This window comes from Emys orbicularis, chromosome 6 (assembly GCF_028017835.1).
Source record: "Emys orbicularis isolate rEmyOrb1 chromosome 6, rEmyOrb1.hap1, whole genome shotgun sequence".
In the NCBI taxonomy this organism is placed as follows: domain Eukaryota; kingdom Metazoa; phylum Chordata; order Testudines; family Emydidae; genus Emys; species Emys orbicularis.
This window is the reverse complement of record NC_088688.1, coordinates 45,863,208-45,887,443: the sequence shown is the minus strand read 5'-3', so window position 1 is coordinate 45,887,443 and position 24,236 is coordinate 45,863,208. Positions and strand designations below refer to the sequence as shown.

General features: G+C 40.8%; 1 protein-coding gene across 1 annotated transcript in view; it reads left to right on the top strand.

The window, feature by feature from the left end:
* PDE8B (phosphodiesterase 8B) overlaps positions 1-24,236 on the top strand; it is a 143,857-nt gene that overhangs the window by 74,525 nt on the left and 45,096 nt on the right. The window contains exons 3-6 of the mRNA XM_065406099.1: positions 9,460-9,650; positions 12,586-12,645; positions 14,389-14,443; positions 18,809-18,897. Coding sequence (XP_065262171.1) covers positions 9,460-9,650; positions 12,586-12,645; positions 14,389-14,443; positions 18,809-18,897 — 395 coding nt within the window. The remainder of the gene's footprint in view (positions 1-9,459; positions 9,651-12,585; positions 12,646-14,388; positions 14,444-18,808; positions 18,898-24,236) is intronic.

Here is a 24,236-nt window from a genome sequence, read left to right as displayed (position 1 = left end):
GTGTGTGTGGGGGGGGGGGGGGGAAGAGACATTGTACCTAAACACATTTGTGGAATAAATTGTGTTACTCTACACTTGGCTAATCAGGCAACATATTGCTAATAAGTCCATTAATTTAATAAATCTGCATGTTAGTCTTTTGTTCCATCTTAACGATGTACATGACCTATTCTTTTATACAGTATAAAATCTGCTGTCATCTAATTTAAAATCCCCATTTGCTGCAACTTCATCCCATGTAAAATTACCAGAAATTAGTCTACATGTCTGATAAATTCAAATAACTTGCTAAAACAAGTTCTTGTCAGGCCTTCTGTAACAGCTAGGTCTGTTTCTTTAAGGTTTATTATCTAGAGTAATGAATATTGCTTGTTTCATTTGGAGCAAACTGAACCACAGAGCTAGGAATGCTGAGAACATCCAGACCTGCCTGGAATATTGCCTGTATTTTTGCTTGGTATGTGACATTATTTGTAATTGTGCCCTGCCACAGGCAATTTAACAGATGGGTGAAGAGCTCAGTGGGGAATCTACAGTGGGGAGGAGAAATGTCTGTTCTGGCATGTGTTTGTAGCGTAGCATGCTGGACTGTGACCTGGACAGTCTACTCCTGGCCTTATGTTCCTGACCCTGCAAATGGGTGAGGGATCCAGACTGTGCCTAACATGTCAATCCCATGTCTCTAAGTGCCCTTATGGTAGTCTCTCACAGAGCTTATATCGCTGCCCAAACCCTGTACTCTTGCCTCTTGGGACCCCAGAAGTGACACCAAGTACTGGAGGTAATGCGCATGAAAGGTGTCTCCTCACCCCCACTGGAAGCCAGTGGAGCAGTTTATCTATGTAGGGACTTGCAAGTTCTGTATACCCCCAAAAAAATGTACTGGCAGGTATCTCTGAAACAGAACAAAAACTTAGTTTTGCATGCCACAGGCCCTGGATTGGGCCCTGTATGTCTGTTGCTTTGAGCCATACCACATGTGACTTAGGAGGCAGATTGGCTCTGCATCCACCTTACAATGGGGAAAGAAGCAGAAAAGGGAAAAACAGGACAGACAATAAATGTAGAGAGAATCAACAGGATGGTCAGTGCTCAGAGCCTCTCTGGATTTGGCCCTTGGTAGATGAACATCCCTTTCAATTAAAGGGATCGATTGGTATAAAGCCTTACTTGTACAAATACGTACACTGATTTCAGTGGGACCATGTGTGCAATTACTTATGTGAGTAGCTTGCAGGATCAGCCCATAAGACAGAATCTCTTTTTCTGTGGAAAGCTTTAGTAAAGAACACATCAGTCTGCATTTGAGGTCATTAGTAACTGTTAAAATAACATTAGGGAGTGAGTTAAGGGGATGGAGTAACTTTATAAAAAAATTGGATTCTTTAAAGAAGATGGCCAGGGGAAACATTAACAATCACTTTAATTCTAAATGATATATGGTGGCAATTTCACTAATAGCCTAGGAGTTTCATATGCAGTTGCCTGCTCAGTACAGAATATGATGATGGTCTCTCTCCATAGAGGGTATATTGTAGAAGGTATGCCGTTCAGTAGGAAGCCACTCTAAGTCAACCCGATGGAGTTGTAGTAATTAAAAAGCTTCAAGTTTACAGTGACGGCAGAACTGTCACCTTTAGTGAACTTCAAATATAGTGAGTGATACTGGTTATGTTCCACTCTTATGGTAGTTTATGAATACAGATGCAATGAGGAAAATGATGAACTATCTAGTCTCTTGTCCTGGCCCTCTTCATCTCATGTATCCATTACTGCCATCTCCCCTACTCTGGCCTTGACAAATGCCATGTCCATTCTTTCGAAACATTGCTGCAAAAACCTTTTTCCTGGCTCATCACTTCAACGATTTCCTCATTTGAATTCTTCCATGGCTCCCCCTTCTGCATTTCTTTAAAAAAAAACAAACAAACAAAACCCTTACTCATCTTCACTTTTTAAGGCTCTTGATCTGTTAACTCTTGTACAATGTCAAGATGTCAACCTCTAATTCTGCTCCACCAATAATGCCAGCCTTCATTGCCCATCTCTCAAATTTTCTATGAAGCATTTTTCTCCTTGCTCATGTCCCACTCCTTATGCGTGGGAAGAAGCACCATTTCAAGCTGCTCACCTCCCTGGACTCTGCAATCCCTCATTTCTAAAGAGGGGGAGGGTGCCAAGAGAGGGGACAAAATCACAAAACATTGCAAATTCATACCAACTACACTACTAATCTAACTAAGAACAAGATACACCTAATAATAGTAGAAGAAAGGGTGTGGCAGACCAGGGAAGAGAACCAGGGTCTGCAAAGTCTCAGGTTAGCACCCTAAACCATGATGCTCCAGGGACTGGAAGGAGATGAGGAACAGTGCAGAGTGTTGGCTGCTAACACACGCACTCAGGCCTGAATACTCAGTGCCACAAGGTAGTATGCATGTTGTCCCAATGGCCAAAACTTGCTAGCTAGCGAGTTCCAGCAAAAGTGTGGAGTGTGCAGCCACCTCCCAAGGGCAAGGCTCTGTGCAGACAATCACCTCAGAGAACCCAAGGTACAGGTGAGTAGTACTGCAAAACAGAACACACACATCTTACTCTATTTCTAGTTAATTGTGATTAATGAGACACTTTCTAGTAAATATAAATATCTAAAGTTCTAAAACATTAAAATATATAACTACTAGTATGTCACTTTCTTAGCCGATTAATCCAATATTGAATTGTACTGCTTCCGCCATAACATTAATCACTTCACTTATTGTTTAGAGTTCAGCAATCTAGACAGCTTGAGATAAGATAAAAGTAGGGTCACCTTGGCTAGCCACTAGGCTGTGTGTTGAATTTCACATGGTGACACCATGGCTACACAGAGTAACCCAGATAAAAGACTTTCTCATAGACATTTTGGGCCAAATCTGGCTTACTTTACTCGGACAAGTTGTCCCAGTGAAGTCAGTGGGATGACTCGTGTGGGTGAAACAAGCAGTACTTTGCTCTATATCTGACTTTTCATGTCACTGTATAGTTTGAACAATTTTTGGTAAACTTTAGAATCCTTGAGCCCTTTCTTTCTCAGTATATTTACTTTAAAGTATTTTTTTTCATCTGCAGCATAGTTAGTGACTGATTGCTATGGTAAATATGTGCAAATTATAGAGGAGAGTGGCTAGATGACCTATGTTACTGGCTATATAATCTTTAAACTGATAATAAGCAGTATAAGGTAACACTGAAAAATTCTTAAAAATTAATTATTTAATGTAAGAAGTATTCATTAAGTTCCACCTATATTGACCCTTGGGTGTGTCATATAGCAAATATATACATTTCCTAGGCTATCAATTTAGTTTTTATATTACCATCTAACAATGGCCCCAAACCTACAACTCTTTTCATGTGAGTAGTCCTAACACAGGCTATTTACCCTGTTGAAATAGGTAAATATACTTGTATGACTTAGGATAACTCACATGAGTAAGAATTGCAGCCTTGGGCCCAAATTTTATTTCTTTTGTCATACATTATCTAATTGCTTGCTGCATATTATTGTTCTTCCCGATGAAAGAATCAGGCTTAGCTATGTTTGGCTGTACACTTAAAGGAGAAATAATGGATAAAGGCATATTTGTATTCATTGTGTTTGTCACTGGTACTAATAACTTATAAAGCTACACCTTAGACAATGTCTCCTTATTAAAAATATTTAAGTTGGGGACTGGATCACCTAAAGGGCTTGGTAATAAAATATGGAACCTTTCCCTTCTTAGACACAAGATGAAATCCAGCCCAATTTAGTAGTGAGCTAAAGTTGTCATCTGGTGGCTATTTTCATAGCTTTTGTAACAGGCGTTTATGGTCTCCCTCCAGTTCCTAATGGACAAGCATCTGCAACACAGAATCCCTATCACATTTGTTGTTGACTCTAATGCTGGTAAGTTCAGCACAGAAACCCAGGGCTGAATGGGAATGAGACTGAACCCATTGCCCTCTAGAGGGTGACCAATTCTAGACCAGTGGTCTCCAAAGTGGGGTGCGCAAGAGGATCCTTGGGGGTGCATGGCAGGAGGAGCACTTCCCCCCCCCCCCCTTTGCTTCGGCAAAAACGGTAGAGCCGGCACAGCAGGGGGTGCGTGCTCAAAATTTTTTTACTGTTAGTAGTGCGCGATCAAAAAAGTTTGGAGACCACTGCTCTAGAAGACGAGTGAAACTAGAGGGGTTGGGAGAACTGAGAAACTATAGCAGGGGTTGGCATCCTTTCAGAAGTGGTGTGCCGAGTCTTCATTTATTCACTCTAATTTAAGGTTTCGCGTGCCAGTCATACATTTTAACGTTTTTAGAAGGTCTCTTTCTAGAAGTCTAAAATATATAACTAAACTATTGTTGTATGTAAAGTAAATAAGGTTTTTAAAATGTTTAAGAAGCTTCATTTAAAATTAAGTTAAAATGCAGAGCCCCCCCGGACTGGTGGCCAGGACCCAGGCAGTGTGAGTGCCACTGAAAATCAGCTCGCATGCCGCCTTTGGCACGTGTGCCATAGGTTGCCTACCCCTGAACTATAGGAAGTACTGAAGGAGGAAGAAAAGGAACAAAACTTAAGGGTGATGTGGTCAGAGAATTTGATGGGGCTAGAAAAATGTGCTCAGGTCCAGGTGGTTGCCTCGGGGGTGGTAACAGTGAATTTGTCTTGACTGTTTGTTGCAAAGTAAAAACATTTTTAAAAAAGAAAGGGAGCATTTTTAAATAATGTTTTTGCTGACCTTGACATCCTACAGGTTAGACATGGCATAACATATTCTGGTTAATGCATTATTTAATATATACCCCTGAAGCCATTATAGCAGTCCTACTTCTACTGCTCCTCACTGTGCCTTTAAAGGTAAAGAATTTGCACAGGCCTCTGGAGCAGTGTATGAGTATGTTCTATTCCCCACACTCCTGTACAGTATTTCCATGGGGACAAATCATGAGCTAGGTTATTGCAGCATGTTGGTCAAGAGCACTGGAAATGTTTTTGCCACACTGGTGAGTGCAGCAGGCCATCGATGTGACTCAGTCTTTCCTTTCCTTTCAATTCATTTGACCCCAAATTGAAGTAGGAGTCAAGCAGCAAGCCACAGTTAGTTCTTTCTTAATGTAAGAGTAGTGTCTAAGGGGCCCAGTAAAGGGATTGGAGGTCTCATTGTGCTAGGTGCTGTACACAAATCCATAACGAAAGGATTCTCCCTGTCCAAAGATCTTACAGTGTAGGTATAAGATGAGACAGCTGGCAGGGGGAGCACAAGGTCACAGTGAGGAGATTAGAAGTGTTAATAAGTAGCAGTCTCACACCAAACCAGCTCTTTAACCATTAGAGCTGGTTGGAAAAGTTATTTTTTCCATGGAAAGTTTTTTGACAACTAAAATATTTCCCTCAGACTTTTGGGCTTTAAATTTTGAGTTTTTGTTCGAATATTGAAAACCTGAAACATTTCAGTTCAAAATAGTGCTGCTGTGCTTCATTGGAACTGTAGTTTGCTTTATGCTCCCATTCTCTTCTATGGACTGGGCTCTCACGACATCTCCCATGATATGCCACTTTTTTCCACTCTTGGGGAGGGGAAGAATTGCACATAGGAGTCCCTGGCTATAGTGCATCATGGGAAGTATAGCCCAGCCCAGAGAGGAGAATGGAAGCTTAAGGCACCCAAACTGTAACACCCATAAGGAACAGTGATGCCGTTTCAAATTTTGGCTTAAATATTTCAATTTCCCATTAAAAGCAAACACTTTTCACAAAAAATTGAGCTCAGTCAAAAATCCCAATTTTCTGTTGGAAAAACAGTTTCAGCAGAAAATTTTCAACCAGCCCAGCTAGCTGCTGTCAAATGTTTTTTAGGCATTTTGGCAGCAGTAGATTTTTAAGGAGAGATTTCAAGTAGTCTCCCCTCCTGTGTTGCCATGCTTAGCAGTAGCTGACTCTGAGTGTGTGCACGCATGGCCTAGGCCTTCCCCCTGTTGGGGATAAGATTCCATCCCTTTCTCAATGTATTGCTTAAAACTTTTGCACAAGAACATCCCTTGTACCCAGGCTCTTGCTTGCTTTTTCAGGATTTGAGCTATAGTGAGTAGGACCAGAATGTTAACAGCTTACTTGTTTACAATTTCAGGCAAAAGGATTTACATATAGAGAATTAAAAAAAAAAAAAAAAATAGACCCAGAATCTGGGGGGAAGTAAATGGCAGTGTTTAATTACAGGTTGGTGAATCACTATAAGTCTATATCGCTTCTATAACATGAGATTGAAGGGTGTGGTTGTGGTGGTTGTTGAAATATCCTGCATGACACTGTAAGATTAAGCAGAGCTCATTTTATAATTTCTTTTATCCTTTCTTCCACTATGCGGCTGGTGAGAGACTGAGGGCAACATTCTTAACTGATGTAAAGTTTTATTGTTAGTAACAGACGAGCATCGTCAGCACCAGTGATGAGCTCCTAAAATCCTAAGAACCGGTTCCCTACCGGGTCCTCGGCAGCACTTCGGCAGGGGGGTGTTGTCTTCACTCGCTTCGGGCTTTTGGTGGCATTTTGGCGGCAGGTACTTCACCCGGAGTGAGTGAAGACGGGGGGGGGGAGGGGGGAGAGGAAAAGCGGGGGAGGGCCGGAGGAGCCTCCCCAGCTGGGAGCTCAGGCGGGCTGGGCAGAACGGTCCTGCAGGCCGGATGTGGCCCGCGGACCGGAGTTTGCTCACCCGCCCGCCCCTTTAGGAACCGGTTCTACACCGGCTTCTAAATTTAACAACGGGTTCTTGCGAACCGGTGCGAACCGGCTCCAGCTCACACTGGTCAGCACTTAACAAATTTAAAAAATGGGTTTTTATGATTGACATTTTCCATTTTATCACAAACAGAACAAATAATTCACATATATTTCCATTCACATTTTGAAAAATTATTAAATCTCCTGGGAAAAGTGTGGGTGGGTGGGTGGGAACTAGTAAATATTGGAACTGTATCAATAGGCTTTTAGCACTTCCCAGTTTAAATTGTGAAGTGGTTTAGCAAAATAAAGAGATGACAGTGCACTAGTACTTTTCTAACAGAATACCCCCTATTGCATTCATATTAACAAGAGTTTCCTAATGTGAATGTATATTATGTCAGATTAGAGCTTTTATTTTAGCTGTGTTTTTTGGCTGTTTCACAGCTGTATTAACCATATCGTGTGCATTTGAAGTACAGTCTAAATTGAGTTCAGCCTCAGTGGGCAGGAGTAATGGCAATGAACTATGATCTCCCATTCACATGCATGGGCTGGTGGATCTGAACAGTCGGTTGGTCCACTGGCAAAGCACACAACCTGCTTCAACCATGTCCCCTCCACCATCTGTGCTCCAGCCAAGCTGGGCTGTCATGGAGCTTTGCTGCAAGGCATGCAGCATTCTAAGGAGGCATCTTGCATGGTCTCATTGTTTCCTGGTCTCCCCAGGCCATGGGTTCACTGCATTTCTATTGCATTTTGTACTTTGCTCTGTCACAGCAGTTAGGGAAGAGAAGGGTACAGGATTTTGCCCTCTGTATTTCTGTGGCTTAGCTATAGGTTGTGTAATGTACCTGCAAGTATGATTGGATGATTAATAGTTGACAAAAGTAATCTGAACTGATTACTAATTATAATATCTACTGTAGTTGTAAATGCATTACATTCTTCTTGATCTCATGAATAGTACCTTGGGATTATAATTGGTGACAATGTTCATTATGGTCAATATGTATAACTTCTCAGTGGACTTCTTCCTGGTGACCTGTTTTCCATGAATTCTGAGCCAGATTCTCTGTTTTAGCTGAGCAGTGTTCAGCAAAGGAATGGAGGAGGATGCGCACCAAAGCTGACTTTCAGATACCTTTTTGTGTCTTCCTGTATTCTCTGGATGACCAGGAGTCAGTTCAGCCCCCAGCATAAATTAGAGTAGCCTTGAGGCTGCTCTAACTCATGCTAAGCTGCAACAGCCAGGAATAGCTGAAATGCAGCACAGTCCAGCCAAACCCTTGCTTTGCCTAAACCAAGCTCTGCTATCCTGGCAGCTCTTTGTTGACTGGGGCACCTTCTTATGTGATGGGTAATCTTGTGGGATTTATGTCTATCCTCGTTGGGTTGCGAGAGCAGAACAGAGAATCTGCCCTTCTATATATGAAGAATGAATAATTTTCTGCCTGCAGCATAATGTTGTTGCCAATCATGGGAAATTAACTTTCTCTCATTCTTCTGTTCTTACACAGCAAAAATGAAATCATGCTGGACAATAAGAATGTATTTCTAATCTGTTATTCTGGGTTTGTCTTGTGTAACTGAGCGCACCAATGGCAAAACTTCTATTGATTTCAGTGGGGCCTGGATGTCCCCTTAAATATTTGATTCTCAATCCCATTGAGAGAGTGATGTTGCACCACTGTAAAACTGGTGTAACAGAGTGGAGAATCTGGCCTGCCATGTTGTATACAACACCAATTCTTTCTTCTAGCAACCTCAAAATAACACCAGTTGTTGGAACACCTGTTTATTGGCTATTGATGCTTATGGATTGGAGCAATATTCACCTTCAATCATGGAAGCTCCATGTGGGTGCTGTTAAATTAATTCCTGCTTTTGCTGCTGATGCTCATCTAGTTTTCATGGTGGATTTCATTGAATCTTTATTGTTTTGCCATGTGATACTTAGTGACCTGCATTCTAAGTGCACGTTATTTTTCAAAGCACTTTGACTCGTTTTTTCTTTCAAAATTAGCTACATTTTTCTTCCTGTACTTTGAATTGAAACTATGTAGAATGCACCCCCAGAAGCCTGTGCCTTTCACAAACCTCAGATTGACGAGCATTTGGAAATTAGAGTGCATATAAAATATTTTTGAAGGAGCTAGTCAGTTCACTGTCTTGTGGTAAGTAAACCCAGGTGCGCACACAGGAATAAGTTTAAGGTTATTTTATTCCAAGCTCCAGCAAACGCTCTGCTTCACACAGTGTTGGGTTTTTGCCTACTTTTGATCCTACTTGCAGCACTGGGATTCACTGGCAATAGCTATCTGGTGGCTTAAAGGGATAAGTGTTGCATCAAGATTTTTTTCAGGGCTGGTGCAACTTTTTGCTCCTGGTTAATGGCAGGTGCAAATCCTACTACAGATCAAATACTTAAATATTTTAGTGGTAGGATTTTTATCCAAAACTAATTGTGGACACTTCTGCATTCACAAAAAGTGTCTGGGTGGAAGCGGTATAAAAATAAGGTGCTTAATATACGTTCTTAAAATTATATTTAATAATAAGGCTAGTGTAGTAATTAAATGGGTCTGTTTTAAATTGTAGAGTCTGATGCTGTTTTTGAAAGCAGGAAGTCTAATTTTTTAAATCCTAGTAGTTTAAGTTTGTACAATGAAGAGAATTAGGTGATCTATTTAATATGAGCTGACGACTTCCCTGTTTTGCAGGTTTTGCTGATCTTTGCAAAAGAAGACAACCAAAGTGATGGGTTCTGGTGGGCTTGTGATAGAGCTGGATACAGGTGCAATTTTGCCAGAACACCCGAGTCAGCGCTTGAATGTTTTCTTGATAAGCACCATGAAATAATTGTCATAGATCACAGGCACGCCAGATACTTTGATGCAGAAGCGATTTGCAGGTAACTTAATGGACGTTGTGCTTCTATTGAATGTCACAATGCATTGCAGAATACCACATTGAATGGGCATAACAAAATCAAGACACAATGACATACAGAAAACAAGTTTGGAGACTGAGGACAGGGATTGCAGTACTCCATCACAAAGGAAAAAATAAAAACTGCTTTGGCGGCTAAGACCGCAATAGAAATAATTACATTTAGTATATGAAGACACCTATTGTCAATAGGGCTGACACGTGACCAATAATGCCATCATTTTTGGTTCACAGCTTCCATAGGATCTTGAACCAGAGCTACCATAAAATCTTTCCACAGTGTGTGGTCATCACTTTTAGACTTACTCCTCTGAGAAATTAATCCTGCATCAACAGTTGGAGCAGCAGGGACTAGTGGAACACTGTCATTTGTCCCCTGGGTCTGCCACACTTCACTGATGGCACTTTAGTGAAGTTCATGTCATTCTTTGCATATGTGTGGTACTCTGTCAAAGCAGCTGCTTCTAAGTTTACAACCATTTATCATTAGGATTCTGGGGAAGGTATCTTTCCAACTGTTTCATTTATTTTACACAGCATGTCATGCTCTGCGCTTTTTCATCAGACCATCATGGGCAAATTTTGGCATGCTTATCCTGAATAGTATTTTACCATTCAGACAGTTTTATTTATTTCAGTGGAACTACACACAGAGTAAGTGATTACCTGGTGGAAGTAAGGCATGGGCGGTATGAGGCTAGCCTCTAGCCCTGCCCCTTCCATGCCTGCTCCCCACCAGAGCCCAGTGCCTTCTACCGCAGTCACTGGCCGTACCCCAGGCTAGCACCCCTAGCCCCTGGAGCGCTGGGCGGCACGGCCCCAGTCCCCGGAGCACCGGGACCACTGCACAGGGGGAGCCGCACTGTGTGAAACAGGATGGAGTCTAGGGGCGGAGCGTGGGTGGGGCCACACCTGGCTGTTTGGGGAGGCACAGCCTCCCCCAGCCTATGATACCCACTGCCCATGAAGTAAAGGTTTCTGAATCTGGTCTAATGTTAATGTGTTTTAAAAAAATAAATAAAAAGAGGACCCTTTTATTACTCACATATGGCGGGAAAGCCATTCCATATTTGACAATCAATCATATAATTTCAGTGTCTCAACAAGATGCACCTAATGGTTGTTAGACCTGTAGCAAAAGGCCTATTTTTTTTTTTAATGGTTCACATATGGTACAATTTATGGAAAGTAGAGCTGGTCTAACAGATTATCCTGTACCTATCCCTACAAAAACAGGCTTGTTCCCTTAAGTACCTTTTCTAGTGTTCAGTCTACTTTCTGAAGTCCTAAGCAATGAGGCTTCCACCACTTTCCTTCTGAAACTATTTCACAGTCTAACATCACAATTTTCCTAATATTCAGCCTACATTTTTTCCCCTTTTTACCATTACTCCTAGTTTCTACCATTCCTTTCTTACCATCATTCCTAATTGTACCTTCTTATGCCATGTTAAATAATTGCTCTCTCTGGTGTTTAACCCTTCAGGTATTTGTAAACTGTGATGGTCCACCCTTCTAGTTGTTGCTTAACCAAGCTATGTGTGTAGTTTTAGCTTTCCTCACAATTTAGTTGCCATATTATTATTTTTTGTGCTCTTCTCTGAACAACGTCTAATTTGTCAATGTGTCCCTGATATCTTGATGTCCACATCTTCTTCTAGGAACAAATCCATCATGATAGATGGGTTTGAGGATTTGCAGATGGGGCAGGCACTAGAGATCCCATGAATCCTTAGTCTGTGAGGGGAAAAACATGTTTTGTCTGCAGGAATCCAGGGCCGTGGCAGTTGAGGGCTGGCCTCTTAGTGCTCTGTACTTTTCTCCCACCATGCAGAACAACTCCTTGTAGGAGCTGTGCTGCCATTGACCATACCTTTCACACCTCTGCCCTATACCACCGATAGGAGTAGGAGATGTAGATTAGAAAATGAAGCATTAATTCTCATCTTCCACCAAGATCTCTTTTTTGGCAATCAACTAATGGAAGTGGGGAGTATGCCATATAGCAAGGGTGGGCAAACTTTTTGGCTCAAGGGCCACATGTGGGTATGGAAATTGATTGTCGGGCCATGAATGCTCTCAAAAGTGGGGGTGAAGGTGCGGGGGGGGCAGACCTATGACTGGGGTGGAGCTGGGGATGAGGGGTTAGGGGTGCAGGAGGGTGCTCCAGGCTGGGACCGAGGGGTTCAGAGGGCGGGAGGGGGATCAGGGCTGGTGCATGGGAGGGTGTCAGGGGTGCAGGCTCCGGCAGCACTTACCTCAAGCGGCTCCCAGAAGCAGCGGCATGTCTCCCCTTTGGCTCCTACGCGGCCAGGCAGAGTCAATGGGAGCTGCAGGGGCGGCGCTTGGGGTGGGGGCAGTGTGTGGAGTCCCCTGACAAGCCCCAGACCCTACTCCCCGACTGGAGCACCAGAGTGCGGCAAGCCCCAGACCCCGCTCCCCGGCGGGAGCTCGAGGCCCGGATCAAAACATCTTGGGGACCAGATGTGGCCCCCGGATCATAGTTTGCCTACCCCTGCCATATAGACAGACTGCTCCCCCTTCAAGCCCACCATACAATCCACACATCCATGGAATCCAAACCAAATTAAATTGGTGAGAAGGGGCTTCTCTGGGTTCCCTTGGTTTGGACAGATGCAGCTTCCTGCTCTCCCAAGGTTTGGGGCCTTTGGCCCAGAATTGAGGGAATGTGAACCTAGTATCCTTAAACACCCAAAAATGAAATGGATAAAGTGCAAAAAATGTTTTTGGATGTCCTCTACCATTTTCCAGACTTGACCTTATAGAATCTTCTCTGAGGCTTTGTTCATTTTCTGTTATATAGAAGGTGAAGAAATTCAAAGTTGTCAATAAAGCATGGTGTGATATAGTGTGACACAGGACTTTTCTCCTTTCAGGTCAATCCGTGCTACAAAGCCATCGGAACACACTGTGATACTTGCTGTTGTTCCCCGCATGTAGGTATTTCTTTATATTTTTGTGAAAGTTTTGTTCTGTTCAAGAAAATGTTTATTATATACCATCAGTAATAATGTTTGCATGATGATGGGCAGTCTCATAGGCCACAAGCTACTATTTGTAGCTTGTGTGGAATATATTCTCACTAGAAGTATTTGTTTTTACATGAAGAGGAAAAGATCAGTGATGTCGTCTTGTGGTAGGTTCACTTATTCTATCTGATTGCAGACAAAACTATAACTTATTACATTCTCTCACTGAAGAGGGTCATAACATAATGGCCTAAATATCGAAAAAATATAGAAAGCTATGATGGAAGTTTTAGAATGTTGTAGCCAATAACACCTTGGGGTTATGTGGGATAGGGTGGAGTAGGGAGAGACTAAGAAATATAAATATAAGAAAACTTAACAGTAGCTTGATAGAAGGCAGGTCCCACATTCACTGGAATTTCCTGAAGTCTTAACTCTGCTTTTACTCTTTGCTCTGTTTTTTACACAGTTTACTCAGACAAAATTCCCATTGACTTTAATTGAGTGTCGCTTTAGTAAGGACTGAGGGCTTCTTCCTGTAAGTGGTTCTCAACCAGGGGGCTGCAAGCAGGTTTCAGGGGGTCTGCCAAGCATGGCTGGCATCAGACTTTCTAGGGCCCAGGGCAGAAAGCCAAAGCCCCGCCGGATGGGACTGCATCCAGGGACCCCGAGCCCCACCACAAGGGGCTGAAGCTGAAGCCTGATCGACTTAGTTTTGTGGTGTCCCCTTTGGCATGGGGGCCCAGGCAATTGCCCTCCTTGCTACCCCCTAATGGCAGCTCTGGCTTTTATATGCAGAAAACAGTTGTTGTGGCACAGATGGGCAGTGGAGTTTTTATAGCATGTTGGGGGGGCCTCAGAAAGAAAGACTGAGAACCCCTGCTGTAAGGCATTTGATTAACTCCTGCAAGGAGCCAAACAAGCTGAGCTGTCACAGAAATCAGAAAGCTCATGGGGAATTAAGGGCATACAGCACCTCACAGAATTCTTTCCGAAGAATTGGACTTAAGATTTGACTTGTTATGAGGAACACAAGTAATATTAGTTATCATCTTGAAGGGAAAAAGAGAGAGAGGAGTGCTAACAAAGATAAGGAACAGAACAATAATGAAGAGCCCATGAAATTTCTAAGAGCTCAATGAAAAGTTCTAGAGATGCATACAAATTATATCACATTATTATTCCAAGGCAGTCTTGGCAAATCTAATCATGGCTCTGCATACTGTATAACTAAAGGAAATAGCGAGGTCATTTCCCCCACCTAGTTCTGTTTGTTTTCTAGTTGTGTGACCAGGTAATTGTAACAAAATAAAATATAAAAGATTTATTGTTCATTTTCACTCTTTAATGAATAACTAACTTTAGTTTTTTTTTCTCCTCTGTGTATACCTCTATCCTCTTTATATTAGCTTTCTTTGTAAAAAACCCTTCTCTCTATCTGAAAAGAGCCAGCACTTCTCTTGAACATCTAGCAGGCTTGCTGCAATAGTGATGAAAAAATATAGTAACTGCCTCCAGTATCTGTCATGATATCCTACAGTTAGTATATTGCTGTAGGTATCTAAACATACACATCAGGAAGAGCTACATCTGCAAATGGATGACATGATATATACTGTGATTATATTTTGTGCCACGTTATTCATCCTACAGTCTGTTTAGATAACTGTCAAGTTATCATTTTGGATGATATGTTCTGCTTTTCTGTAGATCTGACCAAGGAGAGACCTCTGTTCTTCCCCTTCTCCATGCGGGCTTTGATAGGGTATGTAATTTACTAAAGAATCAGGGTAATTTCTACAAACACTTCAATTTTTTATAACTAAAAATGAGTTCATGAATTATTCATGTAAAGCACAAGTTTGCTTGTATCATGTTAACTACACTGTAGTGATGAGAAAATAACTTAATCAAACACTGTGTTTAACTGGAAATGTCTAAGTATACACCATAAGAAAAACATATAGACCTACCCAGTGCTTCCACAAGGAGCAGTAATGTTGGTAGATGAATTCCTGTTGGCCTGGGCACAATTCCCCATTAAAGGTGGCAGAATAAATATTGTGCAGATGGGAGTCCTTTGTTGCTCCTTTGAAAAAGGAGCAGGTTGGACCCCTGGGGTTTGTACGTGTTGCATGTTACAGCATGCACTCTAGCCATCAGGAGAGCTGTTCATCCCTCTAGCTGGCAGCCCATACCTATCTGGGGCAAATGGGGCCTAATCCAACTCCAACTGAAATCAAAAGGTGTCTTTCAATTGTTTTCAGTAGAGATTGAATCAGGTTGGTTGTGTGATATTGACACATTGGCCTGCAAACTCTCCTGGTGCTCTGGGTATTAGATTCTGCCATGCTGCTTGCACAAAGGGAGGATGAAGAAGGTGTCTGTGCCTTCTTTCTCTCCATGGCACCTGTGTAGCTGAGAACTGAGAAAGTAGCCCTGTAAAGAAAGAAATGATAATCCAATAGCTAGGGTGCTAGTTTAGGATTCTGGAGACCCAGGTTCAATTCCCTGCTCTACCACAGACTTCCTGTGTGACTTGGGCAAGACTCTTTCTTTTTGTGTACCTCAGTCCCCATCTGTAAAATGGGGATATAGTACTTCCCTATCTCACAGGAGTGTTGTGAAGCTAAATGCATTAAGCACTGAGGTGCTCACACGCTGTGCTAATGGGGGAGGGGAGGACATATAAGTACCTAAGACAGATCGATGTCAGCCCATAAGTTTGCAACTTTAATTTTCTTTTTAGTTTAGTGTATTGTTAAAAAAAAAAAGGTTGTTTAATTCTTTTAGTCACATTCTTTACTATTAAAATTTTTTGTCTCAAGTTTTCCGTTTCTCCTAATGCCTAGTATTTTGTCCAAAGATTTCAGGGCCATATGCTCTGTAAGCTAATCGTAACTTAATGTGCAGTCCTGAGCAAGGGTGGTGCATAACCACTCTAAAAGTAGCTGCAGGAGGCACTCTGTGTGACTCTGACACATAGCTCTCAGTCATCGTTCCCTGCCTGTGCTGCCCTTGTACCAGCAGCAATCTGACCCTCCCTGCACTAGTTCAGCAGTACTGGATAGTGAAAAGGAAGGATTGATCCAAAGCTTTACCTGTTCTCTCCCACCTGCCCCAGGCAGGAGAGCAAGTGGGTGCATTCACTTTCTCTTGCATGGCCAGACCAAAGGTAGGGGGGTTCAGGAAGGCTTCTTAAAACAGATGGGAAGGAGAATTTGAAATGAAGCAAGGAATGATTTCCTTTGACTAATTTTCTGAAAGATTATTGTCATCATAAGTGTTTCATGATCCTCTGCTTTTTAGAAATGAATTAGATACTTCTCCATGATCATTTAACGTAATCCATTAGCCTGTTGTCATCCCCATTGAACGTTGAACATCATTTTCTCCTCATCACCCTAATTATTTGTAATGCTGTAATCAGTATGTCAGCATGATTTTATTGATTAGTACCAACTTCCAGAATCAACTTGTTAAGACTAGATTCCACTGAATATCTTCCTGACATAGTTTAAGTTGCCATTATGACCTTTCTTATCAGCATTGTTTTCAAGCTCTAGAACATGTCAGATATCAGAGTCTACTTCCGCCCATCACAAGCAGAGGGGGAGCATAGCATTGTTTCATGCTTGAATGGGTATCCACAGGCTCCAAATCTATTCAAGGGAGAAAAGTTCAGCATTGTGCACATACACAGACTAAGATTTTTATCAGCAACAGAATGAAATCAATTTTTGGAAAAACAGATTCATTTTGTTCAAATTTTATGTATCTCATTTTACTATTTCCCTTTTTGATAGCTTTATTTTATCATATCACTATTCATTATGATGTTGGCGTGTAGCACCTACCTTTTACCTACCCTTCCTTAATTTTTTTTCTTGGAAAAACACAACTTGACAGTTTTGTGTACCTTACTGCTAGTTCTGGTGGTTGTGTCTGGATTTTTTGCACATGTGTAAATTTTAAAAAATTAACAAAGGGTTTAATCCTGCACCCAGTAAAGCTATTGAATGATACTGAACTTCTTTGTAAAATGCTTTGAGATCTACTGATGAAAAGCTCCATATAAGAGGTAGGTGTTTGTTTTTATTTTTTGTTGTTATTATTTACTGGAGTTTTGTTGTTGACTTCCTTGGATTCTGGACTGGGCTCAAAGGCTTATTGAAAACTGATTTAATCTCTTCTTGGAATTGTTTTGTCAGCTAATCCAATAGATTTTCTACAGTACAGTATATTAGATCTATGTCCTGTAGCGATGAATAATTCTGGACTTTTGCTTAAGAGTTTTTCTGTATCTTTGTCATTTAAGTGACTTTTAAATTATCTTTATTGATCCTATGAAATTCCTGAATCACTGCCTTTGGGGTTTGGTTTTGATAGATTCTGTGATCAGTTCCTATAAGATGAGTAATTTTGTTAATCATCTAGTGCATAGCTGCTACAGTGACAGAAAATCTTCTGGACTGTATGCAGGAATAATCATGTTTTAGGAGTTATTTCTGTTCATTGTTTCATAAAGTGGGCGGGAACCTTTTTTCATATGCCATAGACTGATTGAAACCAAGTCACCTAAACCTATTGCTTTCCAATTTTTGCTTCTTGGGGTGAAACACTTCCAGAATATCTTCTGAAGTCTTTTTTTTTTTTCCCCTTTCTGTATGTTTTTTGCTATTTTTTAAATTAAGTGGCTTCCGTGTGTTCATGTTGGTGTAGTAAATGTTTGTGCTGATTCCCTTTTATACTCAAAAGTATGGACTATATATTAATGAATTAATTGCATAAATCTACTACACATCCATAAGAGAACAGAATATATCTTTCTCCGCATGGGTGTCCCTTTCTGGTTCTGTCAGTTCTTTTCATCAGTGCTGATCTGATTTTTCTTCTACAGCATTGTATCCTCATGCGATAATACTGCACAGACCGAGTCTTAACTTCTGCAAAGTGTAAATTGTTCTTTTGGTTGAACTGTGTAGGTATTCAATAGTGTATTAAAATATTCATACAACTCTCAACATGGTGCCATTTAATGAGTTTTTAAAACACTATGAAATGAACACAGCTGAACCAATAGCAGATTTTTAAAGCCCAAAATCTGTGAGAGGAAACTGACTTTATTGCTGGCAGCTTGAGATGAACATTCATATGGTGACACATCACTGTTTTTGTAGAGAAAAAGAGGGTATGTGGCATCGTACTAATGCTGTACAGCTTCCTCTAAAAAGGACCTTTGATGTTCTTCAAAGGATTGGCTGCTGGCTCTCAATCCAGCTGTCCTTCCACAAAACTAACATAATTAGAGAGGTGTTCTTTTGTGGAGAACACAATAAAATCTGTGCAGGCATTTATAAAGTGGTTGTTTCAGAGCTTCCCCAACAGTTTTACTAGTCAGCAGTTCACTATAGCTGAAGTCAAAGAGCCAGATTCTTCTCCCCTTATAGTCAATGGCAAAACTCTCTAGACTTCAGTGGGAGCGGGACTGGATGCTATATTTGCCAGAGAGGAGGAGGTGTGGGGAAGAAACCAAAACCATTCTTACTTCTGGAGTGTACAGATATTACCGTTTGCTGTCCACTTTTTCTTGACCACTGTCAGTGTACTCCGTGCTTCAAGCATCCTTTATAAGCCAGGTTCTACCATCCGTACTCACGCTGAGGAGTCCCTTGGACTTCAATGAAACCAGACATAGACTAAACTTCCTACTCCTTGTCAGTTCTGGACCATCATAGATTAATTTGGTATTAATGTGAATGTTGTACATGTTTCTCAGGCATTCCTTTTCTTTTCAGAATTAAGTGATGGACATGCAATATGAAAAGTCCTTGCAATATAGGTTCTGGATCAGGTTTCTATTTTTTATAATTATCTATTTACCTGGCTTCCTAAAACCAAACAAGAAAATGTGCAGTTACTTAGCATATTACCTCACTTGCTTTGTACATTACTCGGCAATGTTGTCTTGACAATTAGAAAACCAATACAGTGGAAAAGATTGTTATAGCATTAGCCACAAAGGGTACAAATAAGGGTTTGAAAGATTAGTGCTTTAGCAACAGAAGTATAAATAAAGGTTTAAAAGTAATCAGACCTATTTCATGTACTGTCTCTGATTCTTTTCCAGAGATTTATGGAGAATAGCAGCATAATTGCTTGTTACAATGAATTGATTCAAATAGAACATGGGGAGGTGCGGTCACAGTTCAAACTACGGTATGTAGAAGCACAAAAAAATGAACATAAACTTTTATTGTCCAGTATCCTGCGGAATTACTTGTTTGTGCATCTGCCTCCTTGTGGGTTCCATATGCTGCATTCTGTGTTCAAAAAACCTGTCAGAGGTGATTATCTGTCATCATCAGTTCTGATGGGTTTTTGTGCTCCACTTGCCTTGATCTGGCTTATAGTGAATTTAGGCCACAATGCAGCTCTCCTTGCTAAAGTTCCCCCTGTAGATCAGAATGAGGCCAGTTTGTAGAAATAGTGTGAACGAGCAATGTACAATTCAGCTGGTGGGATAGGGTTTGATATGAAATTTGTCTGGTCTTGTATACATGGTGCATACACTATAATTTTAAATGACTTAATTAAGATAATTTAGGTTATTATTCATTTAGTATTTACTTACTGTGTGTGACATCCTGTCATAAACTCGATCTAGAGCCAAATCCTGATGCCTTTTTACTCCGTTTTTACTCATTCTTCATTTGGGCAAAACTGGTATTGATCTCGGTGAGAGTTTGGCCTCTGTAAGGAATAGGAGATTTTGTCCCATAGTGATGGTATTCCATTATAGGCTTTGTTTACTATAGCTAGTTTAATAGAGAGGAGGGGGGTGTAAAATATATACTCAATCATCTATGTATGTAAAAAACTTGTTGAAATTAATAAATAAACCTGTAGCAGAAAAGAAACAATATTTAATCTTTCCAACAATATGGAAGAGGAGTAATCTACAGTGTTGACCTTTGGAAAAGAACATCTTTTCTGTGAGTTTTAGTTCACTCTACAGGAATGCTATAAACATTTTTCATTAATTGGCCTGATCCTTCACCATCTAAGTCAAGGGAAGCAAGAGCAGACCCTCTTTGCAGAATCTACTTTTACTGTTTTAGATGGTAGGTCTTATAAGGCCTTGATTTCAAATAGATCTTGAGGTGGCCTTGAAATTTGCACAGACAGCTTTGTGCATACAATAATTTGCACATCCAAATACAGAAAAGTATTTGCAAAACAGGATTTGTGTGTACAGCAAATTGTACAAAATTGCACAGACAAATTTTGAAGTCATCTTTTAAAAATTATTTGACAATTACTAATTTATGAATTGATGAGACATTCTGAATTAACAGAATAGTCCAGAACAGTGAGTTAATTACTGGATAAAATTGTTAAACTAGTGTTTTCAGCTAGCTACAGAATGAGAAATTGTCTAATAGCATTACTTATCAAGTGCATTTACTCAGTGAATAGAATTTAATTAGCGCTAGTCCAGAAAATTTTTAAAATATCGTTGGTTAAGACACTTCGTGGCCAATATCAGCTCTGATGTAAGCAGGCTCATCAGGAAAATAAAGCACTTGTGAATTTTTAAAGTTGCGTACTATTGGATGGTGCTTGGAAGGGCACACCAGTTACTACAGTGTGAAAGTAGAGGAATGCAGAATTCAAAATAAGTGTAATACAAAACTTAGCCTTTACCAAAAGATTAATATAGCCTATATACAGTATCTGTAGTCTGTGATAAGGCTAATGGAATATAATCTGTAATGACAGTGTAAAAGGAAACCTTTCCAGATAATTTGATGTAATTTTCAGACTACCACCTCCAAACTCAGTGTGTACTATGATAATAGAAACCTATTGCCCAGCAATGTGCAAAGTCAGAATCCTGCCAGAAACTCTAAATACTGAAAATAACCTACTTAACTATTCTCAGATAAGAAATTAACTTAATTAGTCTTTTTGCACCCTCTAGGCTTAAAACTTCCTAGGCACTTGCATCTGTCGTCTAGCACTTGTCTGGAATGTACAGGAATAAAGAAACAAAGAATTATTAAAAAGGTCAATAGGCATTCATTTCATGTCAGCACATTGAATATGCCCTCATACTTCCTGTTCTGTTTTCATTTGTTTCCTTTTCCAATAATCATTACATCCTGCTTGTTTAAAGAGTACAAAAACAGGATGTTTTAATATGTAGAATTATAGCTCCCAAGGACAGAACACTAATACAGCCTGAACACCTCTGCATGAACAGTATTAATAATTAATATAAGTAATTGAATTCCCAAATCCAGGGAACATGACGCATTGATTATCACATTTTTCTGCAGCTTTATTGAAAATAAAGCCATCAGCCAAAGAAAGCTTAAAGTCCTCATTACATTTTGAAGCCAACATGTTAGTCTCTGGAGGTAATTAATCTACCAAATCTACCGATATCCTTTCACCTAGATTATTTAAAGGAACTGAGCTGTGCTCTCCCCTTTCTTATTCAGTTTTCTGTAGTTTTACAAGCCACAACAAAAAAATGAATACTAAAGCACTGCTTTTTTGCGTCTGCATAACTCTAAAAAATGCCTTCAACTTAAAAAGAAATAATTTGGAAAGCAATTTGTCTTTAATCAAATAAACTTTGTTGGTATTTTCATCCACTTAATGTGAGTTGCACCTCAATATCACCTCTGAATTTGGACCACAGAGACTGCGTTAACGTAGCTCTGTTTCAAACAAACTGGTACCTTTTCATATTCACAAGCAGGGTCTACATGGAACAGTTAGAGTTCAGCAAGTTAGTAAGCTTTATAAAACACGCCCTACTGTCACACTATACTGCACCATGTAGACAAGCTCTAAGTGGATCTAAGTTGCTGTAACTAACATTGAGGAACAAGAAGACGTGTGTGTAGTAGGGAAGCACCTAACACGAGGGTGTAAGAAGATGCAAGTTAAAGCAGACTGACCCCGGACTTGAATTTACACAATTTTCTTGCTTTGTAAGGCATAAGTTACATAAACTTAGTCCCCCTTAAACCTATTTCCACCCACTTGAATATCACTGGTGTGTATTTTACACCTTTCCCACACCTCTCAGTTTGACTCTACCTGGTTTTAAATCCACAACTGTAACTGAGAATGATCTCAAAAAGGCATTTAATGTATGGCTGCAACATTTTTTGGTTTGCTACTGCCAATGCAGACATCAGCCCCCAGAGACAGCTTCAGTTAACTTAGTGATACTCAGACCTCAGTGGTTCAAGAGCCAAATTAGTGATCAACATTATCCAAGTGTGAATTCATTGTTTCATTTACTATAGTATTATATATATATATATATATATATATATATATATATATATATATATATATATACACACACACTATAGTACTATACATTATACTAATATATATATAATAATATATATATATTAAACACACACACACACACACACACACACACATTCTCACAACAAATTCCCAAGGGTACCCAAGGTTGTGGGCACCTCACTACCACCTGCCCTTAGCATGAGGAAGCTTTGTCTGTGCCTGATGAGGGTCAGCTCCCTGCCTCCACCAGTCACAGGCAACACAAGCCCTGCCCTCTAGGCCTATGCAGGAGCACCCCAGACCGCCCACACATCTCCATGGAGTGTCCAGCCCCTGTTCAACTGGACACTTGGAGTATTCACAGAATCGCTGCTTCCAAAGAAGCTGTACGGCCCAGAGTACGTGTTTCACCTCAGATCACCGCTCTGCTAAACACTTAGATATGTTTATAGTGAAAACAAGTAAGTTTATTTAACAAAGTAGAGAGATTCAAGTGATTTGCAAGTAAAGGTATTGGAAACAGTTGATTATGTATCAAAATCATAACACATATTCTAGAACCTAGACTTGCTTAACTAGATACTTTCATGTCTTACAGAGCAATGCTCACCCAAAGCCCTTGAAGTGTTTTACAGACAGGCTTGGATGTGAACTTCCATTCATGAGACAAGTCACGCTGTCCGCTTGCCTCCTCGGTGAAAGATTCAGGATGTAAAATTTCCTCTCTTGAAGATTTTGCAATTTCTTGATTAGTATTTGGCTCAGTATGCAAACAGACATCCATTGTGAGATATGCAATGCCCAATACACAGATGACCAGACAGAGAGAGAAGCTTCGGTTACATCCTGCTTGAAAGTAACCTGAGACATGTCACCTCCTGGTTACTTGCTTCAAGAAAATAATTTTCTGTACAGACCCATAACTCCTTTAGTATTGTCTGTACATACATTTCACAGTGATTTATTATGATCAGTAGGCTGTTGGCTCTTGGTAGAGACCTCACATATCTCTCACCAAAGACACCACTGGTAGCCAATCCTATAATAAACTAAAGATTTATTAACTCTTATTTCTTTTTCCTAGTTATTTGCAAGTTTAAGGCAGGTAAACATACACTCGCATGAGTTACAGTCATAGGTTTCAAAGGGTAATAGAAACTGCTGTAATGTGCAAACTCTGTGTCCTTTAGATCTAACCCAAGCTAATCTGCTTGGGGATCCCTTGTTTAAGCTTAGAAATGTCACCTTCTCCAAATTCCAAGCAGCATAGTGATGCATATCAGGGATTGTTATTCCCTTTCCCCCAGAGTTCCAATTTTGATGGGATGAGGGTTTGTGCACATCCCCTCTTCATGGGGGTAGAGGGAGCAATCAATGAAGCCTTTTGTCCACTGATCTTCCACAAGGGTTCGTCTAATAGGCCATCTCTTGTTGGGCAGGAGATGACACCTCTTGTGGTAAACTATTTCATACATGGTAATGCTTCTCTCCTGACTGTAGGGGGTGTCCAGCTTCATAGCTAATACCTTTATAGTTACAGGGCAAACATTTAAATATTACCTTTATAACATGGGATAGAGGTGATGTAAGTGAGATTAATTAATGCAACAACTCAGATTTCATAAAGTCCAAATACTAAACACATTCTTAGGGTATGTCTACACTACGAGAGTAGTTCGATTTTACTTAAATCGAATATGTGGAATCGATATTACAAAGTCGAACGTGTGTATCCACACTAAGGACAGTAATTCGACTTTGTGAGTCCACACTAACGGGGCAAGCGTCGACATTGGAAGCAGTGCACTGTGGGCAGCTATCCCACAGTTCCCGCAGCCCATTGGAATTCTGGGTCGAGCTCCCAATGCCTTCTGGGGAAAGAAATGTGTCGAGGGTGGTTTTGGGTAACTGTCGTCATCCAACCGTCACTCCCGCCCTCCCTCCCTGAAAGCGCCGGCGGGAAATCAGTTTGCGCACTTTTCTGGTCAGTGACAGCGCGGACACCACAGCACTGCGAGCATGGAGCCCGCTGCGACCATCGCTGCAGTTATGGCCGTTGTCAACACCTCGCACCTTATCATCCACCTTTCCCAGAGGCAGATGCTGAGAAATCGGGCGAGGAGGCTATGGCAGCGCGATGAGGACCTGAAGTCTGAGAGTGGCACAGACCTGTCACAAAGCACGGGACCCCGCGCCGAGGACATCATGGTAGCAATGGGTCA